This window comes from Moschus berezovskii, chromosome 23, assembly GCF_049115385.1.
Source record: "Moschus berezovskii isolate FMDL1 chromosome 23, NW_MosBer_1.0, whole genome shotgun sequence".
Taxonomy (NCBI): Eukaryota; Metazoa; Chordata; class Mammalia; order Artiodactyla; family Moschidae; genus Moschus; species Moschus berezovskii.
Genome location: NC_142482.1, coordinates 20,960,654 through 20,982,795, shown reverse-complemented (window position 1 = coordinate 20,982,795; position 22,142 = coordinate 20,960,654). Strand labels below are relative to the sequence as shown.

The 22,142-nt window shown below is 41.3% G+C and overlaps 1 protein-coding gene across 7 annotated transcripts in view; it reads right to left on the bottom strand.

Annotated features, from left to right (window-relative positions):
- Positions 1–22,142, bottom strand: part of ANKS1A (ankyrin repeat and sterile alpha motif domain containing 1A) — a 177,077-nt gene that overhangs the window by 101,745 nt on the left and 53,190 nt on the right. For 5 of the 7 annotated variants that reach the window (XM_088831379.1, XM_088831383.1, XM_055407061.2 and 2 more), the window contains exons 2-3: positions 3,000–3,080; positions 718–874 (exon numbers count right to left, since the gene is read on the bottom strand). The exons of 1 other annotated variant lie outside the window; for it this stretch is intronic. In XM_088831379.1, coding sequence (XP_088687505.1) covers positions 718–874; positions 3,000–3,080 — 238 coding nt within the window. The remainder of the gene's footprint in view (positions 1–717; positions 875–2,999; positions 3,081–22,142) is intronic. One more of the 7 variants, XM_088831381.1, reaches the window with a different exon arrangement.

Here is a 22,142-nt window from a genome sequence, read left to right as displayed (position 1 = left end):
TTTTTAACAGCATAAGAATGAAAAGAAAATCTACCAGCATTTGTTGCAGGCAGCTGAAGCTACTCGATGTAACGAAATACACTATGGAATCTTGAATAAGGTATGAAAACAAATAATGGACACTAGCATAAAATTTTGTGAAAACAAACAAAATCTATACTTTGGTTAATAATACTGGATCACATGTTAATTTAAGAATGGTCAGTCTTAAGTGAACATTAGAGGACACCATTGAAACGATCTTCATTCCGCTGTGTCACCTCTGGCCTCCACTTATGTGTCTTTGTGAGTTTGTTTTTCAGCTACAGCATGCATTCCTCCACTTCTGAGAGTTCTGATGCACACAAAACAATATGGTCTCCACAGCCCTCACACATGCTGGAGTGTTTTGGTTTACCAGCTCAAGCTGCACTGCCACGTTGATGGCGTGAACCCACCAGTTTAAAATGAGCCCTGGGCAATTGTGCAGGATGTGCGTTATTTACAGTCTTGTGCTCTGTTACAGTACGATTCCAAATCTGCATAATTCAAATGCATACGAAATACACCCTTCATGGTACAAGGTCTCTCTGATTCACTAAAAGGAGTGGCATTGGGAAAAGAGGAATTACTCTTAGGCCAGGGAGGAGCTGGTTCCCTTAGATCTGAGCTGTGGGCCTGAGGTGGCTGCCAAGGTCTGGCTGGAGCTGTGTGGAGAAAGCATCCCTTCCTTCCAACCTGTTCATTGACTTTGGTGTGTGAGGGCCCTTGATGGATGAGCAACCGCACTATCTGGGCGTCTCCTTTCCAGGCTGCCAAGTGCAGCGGATAACAGCCTTTAGAGTCAGCCACGTTGGTCAGCGCGTCGTTCCTCAGAAGAACCTCGACCACATCCCTAAAAGGCAAAAATCGACTGTGAGTTGCAGAACCCACAAGTCTTTCCTACCAACAGCTCTGCATGTCTGTGCAGCAGGAAGCCCTTTCACAGAGAGGAGCTCACCTGGCTCCCATCTCTACCTGAGCTTATCACCTGATTCTTCCTTTTAATTCCCTGACTACTTGAACAGCTGTTGACAAGTGGCTGAGTCATCTTGAACCACACCCTACTGACTCTTCACCTCCTGGTTTATGTATTTTCTAGATAATTCATTTATTTTCCAATATCTTGAAAAAGTCTGGTTTCCTTGTTTGTGATGTTGAAACAGCATTCAGGGACAGAATTTACATAAAAGTAGTCATGCAAAACAAATACCATTATTCACCACATTATTCAAAGCATTTGGTGAGGTGGGAGCTGGAAATAAGACAGGCAGAGCACACTTAGAGTGGTTACAAACATAAACCGTTATTAACCTTATGCAAACATAAACATAAACCTTCTGCAAGCAGAAGACACATATGGTATCACTTGATAGATCCAGAAAGGAAGACTTGGCTTCCTTCTTGGTGACACCACTAATTAAGCAGATAAAAATGTATAATTATCCCCATGCACACGAGGCCCAAGAAAATCCCCACTGCAAATAAAAACAGAATATGGAGGTGAACTTGGCTAACAAGCTACAGTCATTTAAGTCCAAGATCCACTTTAACTCCAGCTACCCCACTATTTAAGGGGGAGGGAGTCTCTATACAGATTATCTGTTAGCTTTTGTCTAAGATGGTTACAGAAAAGACCGCACTACAGAAAATGATCACATTCAACATATCTTAGGGCTCTCCTGATAGCTCAGCTGGTAAAGAATCCACCTGCATTGCAGGAGACCCCGGTTTGATTCCTGGGTTGGGAAGATCCCCTGCAGAAGGGAATGGCTACCTACTCCAGTATTCTGACCTGGAGAATTTCATAGACTGTATAGTCCATGGGGTCGCAAAGAGTTGGTCAGAACTGAGCGACTTTCACTTCACTTTAGAAAAACATACTGGAGTCATTTTGTTGCTGTCATTGTTTAGTCACTAAGTAATGTCTGACTCTTTTGTGACTCTGTGGACTGTAGCCACTGAGGCTTCTCTGTCCAGGGGATTTCCCAGGCAAGAATAGAGGAGTGGGTTGCCATTTCTTCCGCTAGGGGATGTTTCCCATTCAGGGATTGAATCCAAGTCTCCTGCATCAGCAGGTGGAATCTTTGCTACTGAGCCACCAGGGAAGCCCACTGGAGTCAGTTAGGCTGGGCCAAATATTGCCAAAGTGATACAGAATACCACAAGGTGGCAGGGCCCGGCTCCCTGCTCAGAAAAGTCTAAACGGTCCCAATAAACTGTCTCTTCTAAAAACTAAACTTCTACTGCTTATCTTCTCTAGTATTAGGTCTCAAACTCTCGCCAGCGCCCTCTCTTCTGTTACACTCTGGTTTTCATTCTTCCAGCAAATCTACCCACTGCACCTGCACTCCCCCACAGGGCCTGCCCCTGCTCTGGGCCTTCCCCTTCTCCTTCAGTGAAGGGCAGGGCCCGCTTCAGGCCGCTAGAGCACACCTCCAGAAAAGCTTCCACACAAATCCCACTAACAAATCCAAATAACTTCTCTACACTTAAGAGAATTAAATAGGCCATATTACTTGTGTATTTTTCCCTCAAGAATGGTTCTTGTTGTGTACAAGGCTACTTTTATGAGGAAAGAGTGGCAAGCAGAAAGATAAAGTAAACAGAAAGATTCTCCCGACCACTCGACCTCTTTTCAGCTTATAAAGAGGCTGGTTACCTGGTAGATTATCCAGCCCCATTACGATCTAGAGTCCCTGAATGTGAGCTTCTTATTCAGATCACTGTATGGCGCTGATCCACTTCAGAGGGGAAAAGAAGAAGCTTTCAACGTTATTTTGGAGCAAGGGTTAGGGAACGAGGTTTAAAGTATACACTAAACAGAGACTCAAGAATTCTGGACAGACTAAATTTAGTTTTTCTCTGGTTTTCAGCATCCCTGCTTAGTACATCTTGAAAGGAAGGAAAAAAAAGAAAAAAGACAACCTGAGGCCTGAGTTCTGAAGACTGGGGCAGGAAGATAGCACATTAATACTTACTTATGGCCATTCAAAGCAGCATGGTGCAGAGGTGTATACCCAGTGCTGTCAACACAGTTCACATTTGGCCCTCTCCAAATGCTACAAGAAAAAAAAAAAAAAAGACTGAAGTCACAAACCAAATCTGGAGACAGCTAGCTGCTTGGGAAAAAATTCAGTGTGGTGTTTAACCCAACAGGTTACTTCCATATGACTCCTGATACAGGACAGCAGCTGTGTCCTATAGAAACACAGAGCACTGAGGGCACACCAGTGGTTTCCTGAACAAGGAGTCAAGTGTCAAGACAACACTGTCATCATGTGAGAGTTTGTCTTCCTGCATCCTTCTCCCCACTGGTAACTTCTTTATTCATTCAGTCTGGGACGTGTGCCTCCAAAAACTGTCAGGCTTGTAAGAAATGGCCTCTTTGAAAGGTCATCAAAAATATCACTGAATCAAACCACTGGTCAGTTATAGGTACTGGGCACTCACCTCTAAGGCTGGTGACTGAAGGCTGGAGAGACCTCAGCATAGACCAGACAGATTATCAGGATCATTTGACCACAAGGACCAAAAACAAAGAACCCATGTTCAAAAAAGCACCCAGATACATGTGTTAAGATGCAAGGGACAATTTTGCCTTTCCTTTGTGAATATGTCTTATTGGTAATAAAAAGAATAACAACAGAATCTACAATGAGCACCTTATTTGAATCAAAAATACCATACTAAGAAGGTTGAAATGTCACCTCATTTAATCCTTAAAGTCTTAATTATGACTCCTGTTTCAGACCTTACTACACTGGCCGGAACTTCTAATATTAAGTACTAGAGGGCAGCCTTGTTTTGTCCTTGCTTTTGATGAGAACGCCTCTAATGTTGTTGACAGCTGACCTGAGGTAGACACTACATAACATGTAAAGGAAGTATCTTATTTTTTTTTCCTTTTAAAAATGTATTAGAAATACTGTTTCAATGTTTTTACCTTTATGGATAAAATCATAGTTTTTCACAATGAACCAACTAAAATGTTATCAATAGCTTCCTTAATACTGAGTCATTCTTTCATTCCTGAAATAAACCTTATTTGGCACTTATCCATTAGGGTCATGTCAATGAATTCTACTTGAGAGCATTTTACTTAGGATTAGGATGTTCACATTTGCATTCTTAAGTGAAGCTGGTCTAGTTTTTTATCTTTGTGCTCTCATTATTGGGTATATCAGTGTTAGATTTAAGTCACAGATCACCTGGGCAGCTATCTACCTGTTTCTATATTCAGGAATCTCTGACATAGAGCACTAAAATGATAAAGAATCACCAGTAAAACCATCTGGGCCCAGAGACTTGACACACAGATGTTGGAAGCAGCATTATTTATAACAATAAAATATTAGAAACAGTCCAAAAGTCCACCAATAGAGAAATAACTATAATAATTAAGGTGTAGACACATAGAATTAAGTACCATTTATACTGCTCTCAGGTAAGACAGAACAGAGATTACAATATAATGCTAAGGAGAAAAAAGAAACAACACTGTAAATACTACAGAGGAAAAATATATATGAGAGATTTATCAGGATAGTGGATTGGGTACACAAGCTCACTCCATGTCCCATCTAAAGTTGTGTGAAGTGAAACAATTTCTACCCTATACCACAGATAACTGACAGACATAAAATAGATAGATTCAACCCAAGAAAATTAAAAAAAAAATGTTATCAAGTAACTGGCAACACTGAGGGATTTCTAAAAGAAATCAGAAAGCCTAGATCTACAGAAACACAATGTAGAAGAATGCAAATTAAAATAATCACATACTTCTTTCTGCCTATCAGCCTGACAAAAATAATGAGATTATAAAACACTTGTAAAGATCAGGGAAACAAACTCTTAAATTCAACTAGTATGAGTTTAAACTGGTGAATTCCTCTGGGAATACAATTTGGCAGCATCCACCAAAGCCAAAAATAGGCATTCACTTTGGGCCAGCATCTCCACTTCAGGCAGCTATCCAACAGAAACACTTGTACACGTGCGCAAAGACACATCCTTCTACAGGACTGCTTCACTGGAGAGTAAGAACTACAGACTTAATGACCACCTACAGATGGGCAGTTAAACATCAGGTACACCCATAAAATAAATCATTACTTAACAGTTAACAACAACAAAGGAAAGACAAGAAAACAAGTTGGACTATGTGTCCTGGCAAGGAGAGATTTTGTAAGATGCACTGTGTTACTGTGAAGTGAAAAAAACAAGTCATTGTATAATATATAAAAGATGAGGCCTCATTTTATACACAGGCACAGACACACACACACCCACCCATGGATGGCAATGCAGAGAGTGCTCACCGAGTGTGGACAGTAGTTACACATACACACACCCATGCACACACACACACACCCCCATGCATGGCAATGCAAAGTGCTCACCGAGTGTGGACAGTGGCTGCCTCTGGGAAGGAGGTGTGTGCTGGGGAGGCACTGCAGCACAGTGAAGGGGGACTCAGATTCTACTCTATATTCTACCACAATATTGAGAGCACACTGATGAGAAGGCATTCACGTAGTGGTCTTTTTATAATGTTTTTTAAATGATGGGAAGGAACCCATGCACAGGGAAAAGAAGAGTAAAAAATCAAAATAGTAACAATAAATGGTTGTATATGTGTGACAGGAGTCACTTTAATAAGTACATAGGTATTTGGCTTAAAAGCTCAAGATAAATTTTAAGTGAAAAGAGAGGACATGTGTACTCTGATAGCTAAGTTATTTGTCACTGTCAGTTAAGGAAGCTCGTGACAAGGTCAGGAACTTGAGGGATTTCCTGGTGTCCTCATCCTCCATTAAGCTTGGATTCCTCTAGCATCTTCCAAACAAAGAGCTAAAAGCAATTATATCTCTTTGTCACATTTACATCTCATTTCCTAAACCAAAAATTATAAACCCATGCCTGACAATGAATAGAACGTTGGAAAGCGAAACAGATCTAGAAAGTTTAGGAGGTAGACTTTTCATATTTAGAGTCAATTTGCCCCACAAAACAAAACATCAATTTTCTATTACAAAATAGGTGACACTGAAATCCAAAAACAAATTATTTGCCCCAAATTATAAGCCAAATCAGTGGCTGATCCAAAACTCTCATTTAAGGCACTCTTGGTCTTTGGCTAACAGGGACTTTTGCCGTGATCGGACGGCAAGATGAAGTGAAATGTAGTCACACAAGGCTGCACACAACAGCAAGGTGACTGGAATAAAGAGGAGGAGCTGGGAAAGAGGAAATCCTCACACGGGTTAGAGCAGCTGGGACACCAGATTTGTAGGCTCCTGGTAGCATATTAGCATATTTTCAACTTTCTCAATTCAGGTCCCACAGTAACCTTAAAACTAAGGTTTAGGGACCTCCCTGGTGGTCCAATGGTTAAGAATGCGCCTTCCAATGCAGGGGATGTGGGTTCAACCCCTGGTCAGGTAACTAAGATCCCACATGCCACAGGGGCAACTAAGCCCATGCACCGTCCACATGCTGAAACAAAGATCCAGTGCAGCCAAAAAAAAAAACCCCAAAAAACAAAACAAAAAACCCCTGACATTTAAATGGCCCTTGCTTTTAATGACAAAGCAGAACTGAGCAATTCCTCTGTCATTTTCTAACTTTTCCCTCCATGTCTCTGGTTTAGAGGTGGTTAAGTCTGGATATCCCATTCCAGCACTAGAACTATCTCAAAACAATAAGAAAAGACAAGGCAGAGAGATAAGGAATTTCCTGCAAGAAGCTGCAGCTTTCCCAACTTGGTAAGACCTTTCTCCCTCCTTTTTCTCTAACCAGCATTTCCTCTAAATGCCTATCTAGAAGGAATGGGGAATATATTAAATAAAACCTAAATGAAAATGGAGAACTGTCAGCTCTCTGTTTGGAATCTTAGCTTCAGACAGGATGGTAGTAACATCCCCCTCCACCCAAGTTGCTTCCTTTTTGGAAGCCCAAGAAAAGAGTTATTTACAGTCTAGCTCTTCCTCTCTATCGCAGATGTTCTATTAGGTTTTTCTAAAGCAGCACCAAAGGGCCACTCACTAACAGACAAGAGCAGAACACAAGGCACTAAGAGAACCGAGGGAAAACAAAACCAGAACCTAAAACTGGTGCCGGAGACGCCTGAACTTCCAGCGCACCGTCACCACAGCACTGATCAGACCTGGCCTGAAACCACAGGGGAAATCTTTACCCTGTGCTTTCACGCCAAATACTTTATGCCCTATTTAAGGGGATCCTTCATGTTTCTGAGAGCACAGCAATGTCCAAGACCTGCCCAAGGGCCACCAGTTTGCAACTTCTAACATTTGGTTTTTCCTAACCTGCGACTGATGCTAAAGCTGAAACTGCAATACTTTGGCCACCTCATGCGACAAGTTGACTCACTGGAAAAAGACTCTGATGCTGGGAAAGGTTGGGGGTGGGAGGAGAAGGGGATGACAGAGAATGAGATGGCTGGATGGCATCACCGACTCAATGGACATGAGTTTGAGTGAACTCCGGGTGATGGACAGGGAGGCCTGGCGTGCTGTGATTCATGGGGTCGCGGAGAGTCGAACACGACTGAGCGACTGAACTGAACTGAACCTGCGACCCCAGTGTGACATGATTTCCATGCAACATAACAAACCTGCTGCTTCATATCCATTAAAAACGGCCACAATCTCTTGATGGGACATGTAAAAATTCTGCATTTGAGATGTTTTTACATAAAACAGAGACAGAAAAACTGTAAGTTGAAACCAAAGTGGCCAGACCACCTTCATCGGTGACTACTCTATGGGATCAGGATCAAATGGTGTCCCGTTCAGTGGCTCCTAGCTGACAGCAAGCTTGCTTCATGTGGTCCAGTCACCTAACTGCTTACTTTACAGAAACAAGTAATGGTATCTCAACAGGCTGGCAGGGTCCAATCCAGTTTAACCGAGTATATGTTCAGGCCCCATCCTGCATAGGCCAGAGTGCCACATAGTCTCCACCCTAGAGGAGAGTGAGGAAGTCCCACAAGTAAACAAATGACAACACCGTGCATGACATTCTGGAAAGTATGCAAAGTGCAGCTGATGGGGAAATGGAAATAAGGGGGGCCCTGCAGAAAAGGAAGACATCTGAGCTGAGCCTTTAGAGCTTAGACGGAATCAGCTCAGCAGAAGCAAAGAGGAAACAGCCATCAGGTACTAGAAATCCAAAAGAGGGGACACACACATATCTGATTCACTTTGCTGTACAGTAGAAACTAACACAACATTTTAAAGCAACTATACTCAAAACAAAAAAAAAAATTTTTTTTTTTTTTTTTTTAAGAGGAAACTCAAATTCAAGGTCTCCTTAGTAGTCCTAGCAAACTGGGGCAAATGCAATTATCAATACTTTTGAGTGGCTGGAGCATGATAGTGAATGTGTGGATGGACAGTTAGGAGGAGCCAGGTCATGAAGGCTCCTATGTGCCACTGGAAAGTTTCAAGCAGGGAATGATTAGATGTGTATTTTAGAAAAATCCTTCTGTTGACAGCTGGGAAGTAACCTAGATGGGAACCTAATAAATCTGTTATTCACCATACTGTTGTGATGGTCTGATATACATCACAATTGGGGAAAAAATCCTTATGCTAAGCATTTGCAGAGATGATGGAGTCCAGACTAACTTCCAAATTAGTGATTTGGGCATGAAGTGGGGACTTGAACAAAGGGCATGGTAGGGAAGATGGAGAAAAAAGAATAGATTCAATAGAAAAGACAGGATCTGGGGACTAAATGGGGAGGGGGCAGTAAACAATTCAGTGGCTAATGAGAGAGTAAATTAAGGAGGAAAAGTACTGTTGATGTGTTTTGTGATTGTGACAGGGTGTGCTGGGGGGCAGGCAGAGGGAGTTTTGTTTTGGGTTAGTTGAGGCTAAAATGAATCTGACTCCCACGTGTAGATGTCCAGTCAGTCAGTAGAAAGATATGATGGTCTAGGCTACCCACTCCAGTATTCTTGGGCTTACCTAGTGGCTCAGATGGGAAAGAATCTGTGTGCAGTGCAGGAGACCTGCGTTCGATCCCTGGGTCAGGGACATCCTCTGAAGGAGGGCATGGCAACCTACTCCAGTATTCTTGCCTGGAGAATCCCCACGGACAGAGGAGCCTGGTGGGCTACAGTTCATGGGATCGCAAAGAGCCAGACACGACTGTGAGACAAGGCACAGCAGAGCACATGATGGTAGGGAATGCTATGGTTACATGATTAGTTTAAATGACAACACTCAAATGCTGACAGGCCTGTGTGCTGCCCATGTTCAACCCTTATAACCATATTATGGCATAGGAAAGTATCAGCACATTATTTCCATCTTATAGGTAAGAAAACTGAAATCCAAATGCCTTAGTGATTGTCATACAGCTAATTAATGTGGAATGGAAAGAAAATCCCATGTCTGACTTCTAATGCATGTTCCTTCCAGTTTATTCAGGCTCTCGACCTTGACTGTTGAGACAAAACAACTTGGGCCATGATGCGTCTCCTCCTGCATTAGTTCTCAGGAAGTCGCAGACTCTCTGAGCACCAAGGCACAACAGGGCCTGCTCCATCACCGGTTCTTTGAAGAGGAAGCAATGGCAGTGAACTTGAGGGGGAAGAGAGGCTCTCAGCAGCTCTCCATCAGGTCTTCATTAAATCATTAAGGTCTAAACAGGAGTTTGTCTCATCAGTCTTTTTCTGCCAAAGGCGTTCGCTGTTTCCCTCTTTTGGTCATCCTTGCAAAGGCAAACTTATCTCTCTGAACCTCAGAAAGGACTGGCAGTTTTCCAACACAATGAAACACTGTCCAAAGTCCATTTAATTTTACAAAAACTTCATCTCACTCAAATGAATTTGACATATCCTTAATAAAATGCTTTCCACATACTTAACTCTTGAAAGGAAGCCACTCTCATTGTAAGAGAAGTTAGTGATCTTTGGAGAAAGACGAAACTTACACATATGAAACAATCATACAAAAAACCCAAAACAATTTTAGCTAACTGGGAAACACTGAGTGTATATTTTTATTTCTGCTCAATCCTCATTAAAATGAGGGTAAAAACAAAAAGAATAGGAGAAAAATAACAGTGAACATAAAATGGCAGTGTTTTTAGAAGATGAAAAGTAGAGAAATTAGCAAAGCTAAAATAATGACTCCCTGCAGCTTGAGAAGGAGAGGCCAACTGATAAGGGAAGGCTCAGAGATTAGAGGCCCCTGGTGGCACAGGAGCCCAGGGATGAGGAAGAGCTGGAAACGAGGACCCAATACAAATTCTATATAAGGCAGCGACAGGCCACCAGGTCCCCAGTCACAGCCAGGGCAGTCAGAAGACTATCATTTCTGCACCCAGGCAGGAGTGCTCGGATGCTCAGTCGTGTCCAGCTCTTTGTGACCCATGGACTGTAGCCCACCAGGCTCCTCTGTCCAAGGGATTCTCCAGGCAAGAATACTGGAGTGGGTTGCCATGCCCTCCTCCAGGGGACCTTCCCAACCCAGGGATCAAACCCAAGTCTCCTGCATTGCAGGCAGATTCTTTACCATCTGAGCCACAGGGAAGCTTAAATAAAAATGACAGCCAAGGATCCTGATACATTTGAGGAAAGCAAACATGAAAAGGGAGAACACAAAACAAACTAAAGGGACTCAAAGGAACAGAAATAAGAAACCAAATAAAACCGCAACCAAAAAAACTATCATCACACAAGAACAGGATTAGAAAAAATTACATCAGTGTCAAGCTTTTGGAAATTAAAAACATGATAGTAGAAATATAAATATAAACAAAGAGCTTGATGATAAAGCTGTGTAAATCTTTCAGAAAGTGGAACCAAAAGAAGAGATGGGGAAATTCCAGAGAAAAGGTAAGAAAATTAGAGAATCAAAAGTTTCAGAGAAAAGAAAAGAGGAGAAAATTATCAAAGAAATAACTTGAGAAGTATTCCTAGAACTGAAGAATGTGAACTTCCAGTTTAAATAGTTCATCCTATATTCAGTACAAAGAATAATTTTTAGAAAGACCCATTCCCCACAAGGCACACTGAAATTTTTAAACACATGGGATAAAAACAATAATATACTTTCCAGAGAGAAAAAATAGTTTGCATACAAAGGATTGAGGGCATCAAATTTTCAATAATTTCAAGATTTTCACAAAGTCTTACGGCTTTCATTTCTGGAAGCTATAAGACAGAAAAGCAGTGCTTTCAAAATTCAAAAGTGAAATGATTTCCAACCTAGAATTCTATAGCAGACCAAAAATCAGTCAAGTATAAAAAGAGAATAAAGATATTTTTAGACATGCAGAGTCTTAAATTTTACCTCCCACACACCCTTTTATCAGGAAGTGACTGGAGGATATGCACTACCAAATAAATGAGCAAATCAAGGAAGAGGAAGACAGGCATTCAGGAAACTGAACAACAACACAAAAAAGGCAAAGGGAATAAAGCATGGAGTGGAGTGAGTCTCAAGAATACCCAGCCATCCTGGAGGATGCGGGGCTTTGGGTATGCAGGGGAACGTGAAACTGATGAGACCAACTGGCGTGTCTGCGTGGGACTTGGAAAAGAATATTCAGGGATTTAACATTTACAGCTGTAGTTTAGGAATTAAGAGAGAGCTGGATAAGTATGGCTGAATGCCTTTACTGTTCACCTGAAATCATCAAAACATTGTTAAGCGGCTATACCCCAATATAAAATAAGAAGTTTTAAACAATCCCCTCTCAGCCCTCCCTTGCTGCATCCCACACATAGTGATAGCATTTTCATTTAGTTCAGTTATTTTTTTAATTTCCCTGAGACTTTTTAACTCATGGATTATTTAGAAGTGTGTCGTTTAGATTTTAAGCATTTGGAGATTTTCCTGTTGTCTAATGTTACTGATTTCTAGTTTGATTCCACTGTGATCAGAAAACACATACCAACTTTTCTCTTATGTAGCTTAGCATATGGTCTATCTTGGTATATGTTCTATAGGCAATTGAAAAAAATAATATGTATTCTGCCAGAGTTATATGGAATGTTTTATAAATGCCTACTAGATCTTACTAAAAAAAAAGAAGTGAGCTAGATATAGGAAACTCAGAAAACCACCAAGACAGGTAATACAAGAAAAAGAGAGAGAGACAGAGAGGCTTGTAGTGTACTAACTGGTTTGGCAGGTAAATAATACTAATAGCCATAATAATATAAACATTATAATAGCCACGACATGGAAACAACCTAGATGTCAATCTGCAGAAGAATGGATAAGAAAGCTGTGGTACATATACGCAATGGAATATTACTCAGCCATTAAAAGAATACATTTGAATCAGTTCTAAAGCGGTGGATGCAACTGGAGCCTATTATACAGAGTGAAGTAAGCCAAAAAGAAAAATACCAATACTACACTAACACATATACATGGAATTTAGAAAGATGGTAACAATAACCCTGTATGCGAGACAGCAAAAGAGACACAGATGTATTGAACAGTCTTTTGGATTCTGTGGGAGAGGGAAAGGGCAGGATGATATGGGAGAATGGCATTGAAACATGTATATTATCATATGTGAAACAAATCGCCAGTCCAGGTTCGATCCATGATACAGGGTGCTCGGGGCTGGTGCACTGGGATGACCCAGAGGGATGGGATGGGGAGGGAGGTGGGAGGGGGGTTCAGGATGGGGAATACATGTACACTCATGGCGGATTCAAGTCAATGTATATGGCAAAACCAATACAATATTGTAAAGTAAAATAAATTAATTAAATTTTTTAAAAAAGGGTTTATCTGTACCAAATATAAAGTCAATAAAGTTTATCTTTAACATAAAAAAAATAATAATAATATAAACATTAGATACTGGTGTAACTAAAAACTGTCATATATCTGAAGGATGAAGGGGGAGGCAGTGGACCTAGCGAGTGAAAGAAAGCTAAACCCTGCTCTTCCTTAACAAAGACAGATAAAAATTCTAAAATCAAGAAAGCAGCAAAAGCATAGTAATAAAAAATACAGAGCAAACACCTGAAACTCAGAGCCAAGAGCTGGAAGTGGCTGCTTTCCCAAAAAAGAACTCAAGTGGGCATAAATGGCTCCCTGTTAAGGATGGTGCAGAAACAATTCTGACAACACACGTCAAGGTGAACAAGTCCTTGTCAGCTGTGAAATGTATATTTCTGGTCACCTTGGCTTTTGTGGCCATGTGTTTTGTGTTCCAAATGTGTGATGAAAGGCAGTGACTTTGAAGGGTTTATTCCCTTGCGAGAGATAAACACAGTGGAAAGGCAACACCCCATTTTAAACTTACAGGTGATACAACTCACACAAACAACTTGGAAGGATGTTCCTGTTCCACAATGCCAGCAAGGAGCTCTCCCCTCTCCTGCCAAGGACAACAGTCTCCTGTTCTAGTGAGTTAATTGCGCACAGCCACATCACACCACACACACATCGGCAACTTTCCGGAGAGCAAGGGCTGTTAGAAACCTTATACATTCACTCCAGTAACTGCTAGTTTCAGTCACTGTACCCAGAAGGGGGAATGGGAATGGAGGCAGGAGGAAAGACAGAGTCTCTGCATGTCTGTGGACGTGAGCACCACTATGGGAGCGATCTGCTCTGACCACGACGAAGTCATGAGGAATAATGCAAATATAACCACTTTTTTACAAGCCATATTTCCCTTACCGTTTATGCAATTACTTTGGGGGCCCTTAATTTTTATTTGATTCAGTTGACTTTAGCCTGGCGTCTCAACACTTAAGCATACCATTTCTGTTCCACAACTGCAAGAAAGCACAGGAGTGCTGAACTGCATGAGAATGGTCTCTGGAGTTCAAAATCCTGATTGCTGCCACACTGCATCCTCTATGACAGTTGAGACTGTGCCACATTCCCAAGCAACAAGCACACAGGAAATATGCAAATATTTATGGGGAGGGGGAAAGAAGGGGAAAGCTGCTATGCTCTTCTAGGTTCCAAAACCAAGCCACTGCCCTAAAGAACCTCAATGGCACAGAAACAAAAAATTATAATGCAATGTTAAAGCAAAAGTGAAAGTCACTCCGACATCTCCGACTCTTTGCAACCCCATGGACTATCCAGTCCATGGAATTCTCCAGGCCAGAATACTGAAGTGGGTAAGCCTTTCCCTTCTCCAGAGGATCTTCCCAACCCAGGGATCTAATCCAGGTCTCCAGCATTGCGGGCAGATTCTTTACCAGCTGAGCCACGAGGGAAGCCTAAAAATACTGCAGTGGGTAACCTAGCCCTTCTCCAGCAGATCTTCCTGACCCAGGAATCGAACCAGGGTCTCCTGCATTGCAGGCAGACCAACTGAGCTATGAGGAAAGCTCATAATGCAATGCAGTTCATGCTATAAAAGAACTGTGCAGATGCTAAGGGAACACAGGGACCACCAGGATGAATGGCATCAGTTCTCAAGAAAAAAGGATGAAAAGGCTTTGCAACCAGGGAGAAAGGTACGCGATCACACTGCAGCCAAGGTGACCTTTTAAGGGCAAACGCTTCCTAGAAGGCCATGCCCCCACATCCTTCCTCCCCAAGCCCCCAGTCCATCCTGCCTCTTCAGCACTGAGCAAAGTTCTCAAAGAACTCCTTCTTTTTTTCCCTCAGCCAGGCAGGATTCTTCATGAGCTACTTTAGAGCTCCTTGTACTCTGCCCTGATGACAGTGAGCTCAGTTCAGAACTCTATGTTTGTCCCTATTTGACTGCCTTTCTTACTAGACCCCAAGCAACTTCCAGGCAGATCGGAGTATGTTATGTTTACCACCATATCCTCGCTGCCAAGAAAGCACTGCACCGGGCACATGGGGAGCTCCAGGAGTAAGAGACACCTACACATAAAGGCAAGAGGGGGCCTGCCTCTTTCAAGACAGCTATGGTAAATTACTTTAGATCATGAAAATTATTTCTAAGAACTCATATCCTCTAACTAGTAATTTCTTGAGTAAAATCTACTATACAAATATCTCTAAATATATGTGCAGATTCATTCTACCGTAAGGTAACATGTTACTCAAGAAGAAAAAGCAATGTTCCTTCTATTGTTTAGTGTGGCTATGGGGGGTGGGGGGAGGAGAACGTGTGAGTGTGTGTACAGAAAAGCTTTTAAGGATGGTTTGTTCCTTGGCTTGTCAAAGTCCACAGGCTGAACTGAGCTGGGCAGGAAGGCAAGATGCCTTTGTCAGTCACTTTTGGGAGCAAAGATTTCTCCACCTCAGGGAAGTCATAAATTCTGGCTTATATCTGTTGTCCCAGCATAATTATTAACAGCATCCTGGCCTGGACAATAAATTATATGGTCACTTTACTCCATCCAGACTTTGAGACCCTTTTCTTGAAATTTTGAGTCTAAAAGGTCTGAAAGTAACAGGCAGTATTAAATGTTTACTATGAGCCAAGTATACTTTCAGTGGATTAAATAACTCACTATTTACTTCCTATCAGAACCATATAAATGAACCCGAGGAAGCTGGCAGTATGGGGTGAATAATTTACCCACTGTCCCAGATCTGGAATGGGTGACACTGGGTTTAACTCTAAAATCTTATCACTGTGCTATATACAACTTCTTAAAAACCACTCTCTTGGCTGTTTTTCTCATTCCTGAGTGAGACAAACTCCCCACAGTTCATACACTTTCATTTCCGCCCAGCTTTACACTGCCCGATTCTCATTCATTCTGCCTTACTCTTTTTTTCTCTCTAAGGGTATAGGAAACCAATAAAGAGTCTTGAGAGAGGCACTATATCCTAGATAGGAACCAGACCCCAGAGGGAAATGATTAGAGGTAGTTAACCAAAAGACTACCATTAACATTTCCAGAAATCCAATTAGCTGACAAACCTTGTTACTTAGAGGTAACTATTGAGAGCATCATTATGAGAGCTACAAGCTGACTGAATTCATTTAATCTTAACGTATTTAAGATGATTATTTTGTTGTTTTGAGGAAATTAAAATGACCAAAAAATTTCAATATAGAAATTAATAATGCAAAAGTGTACATCTAATGTATACCTCAAATGAAATTTATTATCAGATTCTAGGTCCTACGTACACCACAAATATTTCCTAAACGTACCAAGCACCACAACACAGTGTTCTGAATGTTCCTAATTTGTAGGCTGAATGTCAAAGGTCTAAATTCTTTTTCACACAAGCAACTTAGCCATATGAGTGAATCCTGGACTTGACATGTTGGATCAGCTAAAGGACCTCTAGGAGATCACCTAAACTTTATGTAAAACAGAGATGTCACTTGTCCGACCCCTACCCTGAGAGAGCTATTTTATGGAATAAATAGGATAATGCATGTGAAAAAATACTGTAAACCGGAATCTAAAATATAGTTTGGCATCAATATCTGAAGTGAAGCAAAACATTCTAAAGAATGAGACCAGTGTGCTGACGTGAAACAACCTGTAAGATATATGAAGTGGGAAATACACCTGCATAACAGTATGTAGAGTATGATGTCATTTCAGTAAGAACAGTGCATTTTTCTACACCTACACTAACATATGGAAGGCTATATACCAAACTGTTAAGACTGATTGGTTCTAAGGGTGAAGCCTGAATTACTTTTGTAATAACACACACACACACACAGACTCTCTCCTTGACCAAACTTTATTATGGTTCCTCTGAACATTCTTTTCAACTAGGCCTTGATTTTGGTTCCCATCCTATCTTTGACTTCCCCAGCCCAGTTTTAGCAAGAATTCTGTTAAGTAAGTTTATCAAAAGTTCTCCCACCTTTGATATCTGATGAAGTTCCCCATCCCTCCTCTTTGATGTCTAAGAAGTCCTTCACCTGCCTTTAGCAAGAATCCTGTTGGGTCAGTTTAGCAAGAATCCCCCTACCCTTGATGTCTCCTCTGAATAATTTTCCATCCACTGACTCATTCATCCTTTTTGCCAAAAGTGGTCCTTGCTGTATCTGAAGACGAGCCTCTCTCCCCTGGGGCAGTACTCCTACTACAGCAGTCTCAAAGTCTTCCTTACTGTTTTACAAGTGTCAGAACAACTTTTTCTTTAACAACACACATACACCACTTTTTCTTTTTTAAGTGAAGCCAGATCTATTCCAGAGAGATGGGCTTCCAGTTATAAGATTCTCACTTAAAAGAGTTCTTTTAAGAAGGGGTTCTGGAGTAAATTTATTTCTGGGTTTGGCCTCCTTTTTAAAAAAACTCCCATGGTCTTTGATTTTTCCAGTCTCTGGAGGATGAAAATCAATTATTCCCATTTGCTTCTGAATGGAGCTCTTCAATCACAGAGTCTATGAATAAGCTTGGCAAACAACTGCAGTACCAGTCCCCAGGGGAGGGTACCAAATAGGTCAGTGATTTCAAAGGCTGGGGGATTTTAGAAGACATTATTGGAAATGTACAAAACGGTAACATGCTGCTGGTTTAGGTGACGGTGAGATAAGGGAGATGAAAGAGTCAACAGAGGGTTACCAAATCCCAGAGAGCCTACCTTCTAAAGCAGCTTACAAATTCATCCCCATCTCCCCATTTTCAACGAATTCCCTAACGTCTCAGATGGTAAAGAATCCACCTACAATGCAGGAGACCCAGATTTGATCCTGGATCAGGAAGATGCCCTGGAAAAGGGAATGGTTACCCACTCCGGTATTCTTCCCTGGAGACAGAGGAGCCTGGAGGAGGGCTAGCAGGTCACAAAGAGTAGGACACAACTGAGACTAACACTGTCACTTTCTTCGTTTCCAAAGTCACTGGTTTATGCCAGAAATAACTTCCCAAAAGATCTTCACTGCCTTAAGTCTCTCTATTGACAAAATCAAACATACTGTTTCCGAAATGCAGCACCCCAACCTGCTCAGGAGTGAGTCTATGGCAAAAGACTTCTGAGTCAAATATCATCATTTACTCTGAACCAAGAGAGCTATGACACAAGCTACCACCCCCTTCTCAGAATCATTGTATTAAGAATCTCTTCTTTGCTTTAGTTCTGTGTAGCCAAGGTGACTTCTGTAAGCTGATTATTTCCTTTATAACAATCACATCCTGTTCTTGAAAGACACATGGCAATTATTTCTGAAAATAATACTTACATTTTGCTGCCTTAAGCTTTTTTGCTTAAACTAAATTTTAAAGTTATTTTTCCATAATTTAGTAGCACTATAACCACTTCCATTAGTGAAAAAACAAGGCATATTACTTTGGAAAATTTAAGAAAAACACACATACAACAACAGAAAGTTGGTTTTAACTAAGTCCAGGTTTTCTCACTTTCTTTGTCCCTATTTGTAATGTTTAATTTAATTCCAGAGCCTGTCCCAGGGACTCTACTGAGGTCTGTATTTTAATCAGCCTCCCAAATCTGCTCTATTTGCCAAATTCCTTTTCTAGCGTTCCCAAAAGGCACTCAGTATCCTGTCCTTGGAGTCAATCCAAAAATAAGCACTCATTTTGGATGACTAAGAACCTTGGCAAACACCTGGCTAAAAAGCAAAGCCATGCTATGTGTAGCATTTACCAACTGAGGAATATGAGACTTGATCATGAAGGTTACAAAGAAAACACTTTCCAAGACTGGAAGGCTTTCCCATGAATAGCTTTTTGCTTCTCAAATTTTAAATGTACCTAAGTCAAGAGGCAGCCAATTACAACAACCAAACCTCCATATGGGAAGAAATACAGCTTCACATATCAAAGAACAAGAGGAAAGTCATATCATCTGCTGATGGCCAAGAAAATGAAGGTCCAAGAAGTCTTCACTGAGTCTAACAGATGAACTAAGTATCGTGCTAGACACCTAACATGTGTCCGCTCTATTTTTCATACTAAATAGTAAAATAAGAACCTGCATTTTATAAGCTTTAACATGCTCAGAGATGAAACTAGAGAGAGAGGTGAAGTCACTTGCCCCAGGACACAGGGAGCACGGGCAGCCAGCGTGCGGACTTGTCCTGTCTGACCCGTAAATCTATGTTACTCTATGTTGTTGCTGTTGCTGCTGTTTAGTTGTCGTGTCCAACTCTCTGTGACCCCATGGACTGCAGCACACCAGTGTTCCCCGTCCTTCACCATCTCCCGGAGTTTGCTCAAACTCATGACCATTGAGTCAGTGATGGCATCCAACCATCTCATCCTCTGCCACCCTCTGTCTTTTTGCCTTCGATCGTTCCCTGCATCTGGGTCTTTTCCACCCAGCTCTTCACATCAGATGGCCAAAGTACTGGAGCTTCAGCTTCAGCATCAGTCCTTTCAATGAATATTCAGGACTGATTTTCTTAAGTATTGACTGGTTTGATCTCCTTGCTGTCCAAGGGACTCTCAAGGGTCTTCTCCAACACCACAGTTCAAAAGCATCAATTCTTGGGTGTGTGGCCTTCCTTATGCTCCAACTGTCACAACCACACATGACTACTGGAAAAACCATGGCTTTGACTACACAGACCTTTGTCAGCAAAGTGATGTCTCCACTTTTTAATATGCTGTCTAGGTTTAATATGCTGTCATAGTTTTTCTTCCAAGGAGTGTCTTTTAATTTTATGGCTGCAGTCACCACTGACAGTGATTTTGGAGCCCAAAAAATAAAGTGTCACCGCTCCCATTTTTTCCCCATCTATTTGTCACGATGTGATGGGACTGGATACCGTGATCTTCATTTTTTGAATGCTGAGTTTTAAGCCAGTTTTTTCAGTCTCCTCTTTCACCTTCACCAAGAAGCTCTTTAGTTCCTCTTCACTTTCTGCCATTAGAGTGGTATCATCTGTATAAGTGAGGTTGCTGATATTTCTCCCAGCAGAGTTGATTCCAGTTTGTGATTCATCCAGCCTGGCTTTTCACATGATGTACTCTGCATATAAGTTAAATAAGCAGAGTGACATTATACAGCCTTGACGTACTCCATTTCCAATTTTGAACCAGTCTGTTGTTTCACGTCCAGTTCTGTTTCTTCTTGACTTATATACAGATTTTTCAGGAGATATGTAAGATGGTCTGATATTTCCATTTCTTTAAGAATTTTCCATAATTTGCTGTGATCTACACAAAGACTTCAGTGTAGTCAATGAAGCAGAAAGATGTTTTTCTGGACTTCTCTTGCTTTTTCTATGATCCAACAGATGTTGGTAATTTGATCTCTGGTTCCTCTGCTTTGTCTAAAGCCAGCTTTTACATCTGGAAGTTCTCTGTCCATGTACTTCTAAAGTCTAACTTAAAGAATGAACATAACCTAACTAGCATGTGAAATGAGGGAAATTGTATGGTAGTTTGAACATTCTTTGGCATTGCCCTTCTTTGAAACTGGAATGAAAACAGACCTTTTTCAGTCCTGTTGAAAGAACTGTTGAGCTTTCCAAATTTGCTAATACACTGAGTGTAGCACCTTCACAGCATCATCTTTGAGGATTTTAAATAGCTCAGCTGGAACTCCATCACCTTCAGTAGCTTTGTTCGGAGCAATGTTTCTTCCTAAGGCCCACTTGACTTCAAACTCCAGGACGTCTGGCTCTAGGTGAGTGGCCACACTATCGTGGTTATTCGGGTCATTAAGATCTTTTCATATAGTTCTTCTGTGTGTTCTTGTCACCTCTTAACCTCTTTGCCTCTGTTAGGTCCTTACCATTTCTGTCCTTCACTGTGCCCATTCTTGCATGAAATGTTCCCTTGATCTCTCAAATGTCCTTGAAGCTGAATTTGACCAATTCTATGAAGATCTACAAGACCTTTCTAGAACTGACACCCAAAAAAGATGTCCTTTTCATCATAGGGGACTGGAATGCAAAAGTAAAAAGTCAAGAGATACCTGGGGTAATAGGCAAGTTTGACCTTGGTGCACAAAACAAAGCAGCGCAAAGGCTAACAGTTTTGTCAAGAGCACACATTGGTCATGGCAAACACCCTCTTCCAACAACACAAGAGATGACTCGACACATGGACGTCACCATATGGTCAATAATGAAGTCAGACTGATTATATTCTTTGCAGCTGAAGATGGAGAAGCTCAACACAGTCAGCAACAACAAGACCCAGAGAAGACTGTGGCTCTGATCATTAGCTTCTTATTGCAAGATTCAAGCTTAAATAGAAGAAAGTAGGGAAAACCACTAGGTCATTCAAGTATGACCTAAAACAAATCCCTTATGATTATATAGTGGAGGTAACAAATAGATCGAAGGGATAAATCTGGTAGATAGAGTACCTGAAGAACTATGGATGGAGGCTTGTAACAGTGTACCAGAGGTGGTGACCAAAACCATACCAAAGAAAATGAAACGAAAGAAGGCAATTTACCACCTATCAAAATCAATAGTCTGATAGATTTAAACAGTTCATATAACCATTCTGTTAATAATGAAAGCCTTAGAAAGTCTATGGACTCCAAAAATTTCTAACACTATCTCTGGGTTGACTCCTAATACGTATGCCTTTGTGCACACACATGCTTAGCAATTACTGACTCAAAGCCAAGACTAATATGGCTCTAAACTTTAATATGAACTAAAAATACCACACTCTAAGCTGGTTCTTTGGAAACATTAACACAAATAATAAATGTCTAGCTAAGGGGGTGGGAGGAGAAGGGGACAACACAGAATGAGATGGCTGGATGGCATCACCGACTCGATGGACATGAGTTTGAGTGAACTCCGGGAGTTGGTGATGGACAGGGAGGCCTGGCGTGCTGTGATTCATGGGGTCACAAAGAGTCGGACACGACTGAGCGACTGAACTGAACTGAACTGATACACTAATAACAAACTATCAGAAAGAGAAATTAAGAAAACAATCTCATTTATAATTGCATCAAAAAGAATAAAATATCTAGGAATAAATTTAACCAAGGGAGTGAAAGACCCCTACACTGAAAGTTATTTTAAAACTCAATAGCAAAAAACCCCAAACAATCCAATTTAAAAATAAACAGACTTTCCTGGTGGTCCAGGGGCTAAGACAATGCACTTTCCCTGAGGTGGGGGGGGATATAGGGGGTGCCAAGGGGTGGCGTAGACCAAAAAGAAAAAAAAACACATAAGCTCTGAACAGACATTTTTTTCCAAAGAAGACATACAGATGGCCAACAGACAAATGGAAAGATGCTCAAATTACGAATCATGAGGGA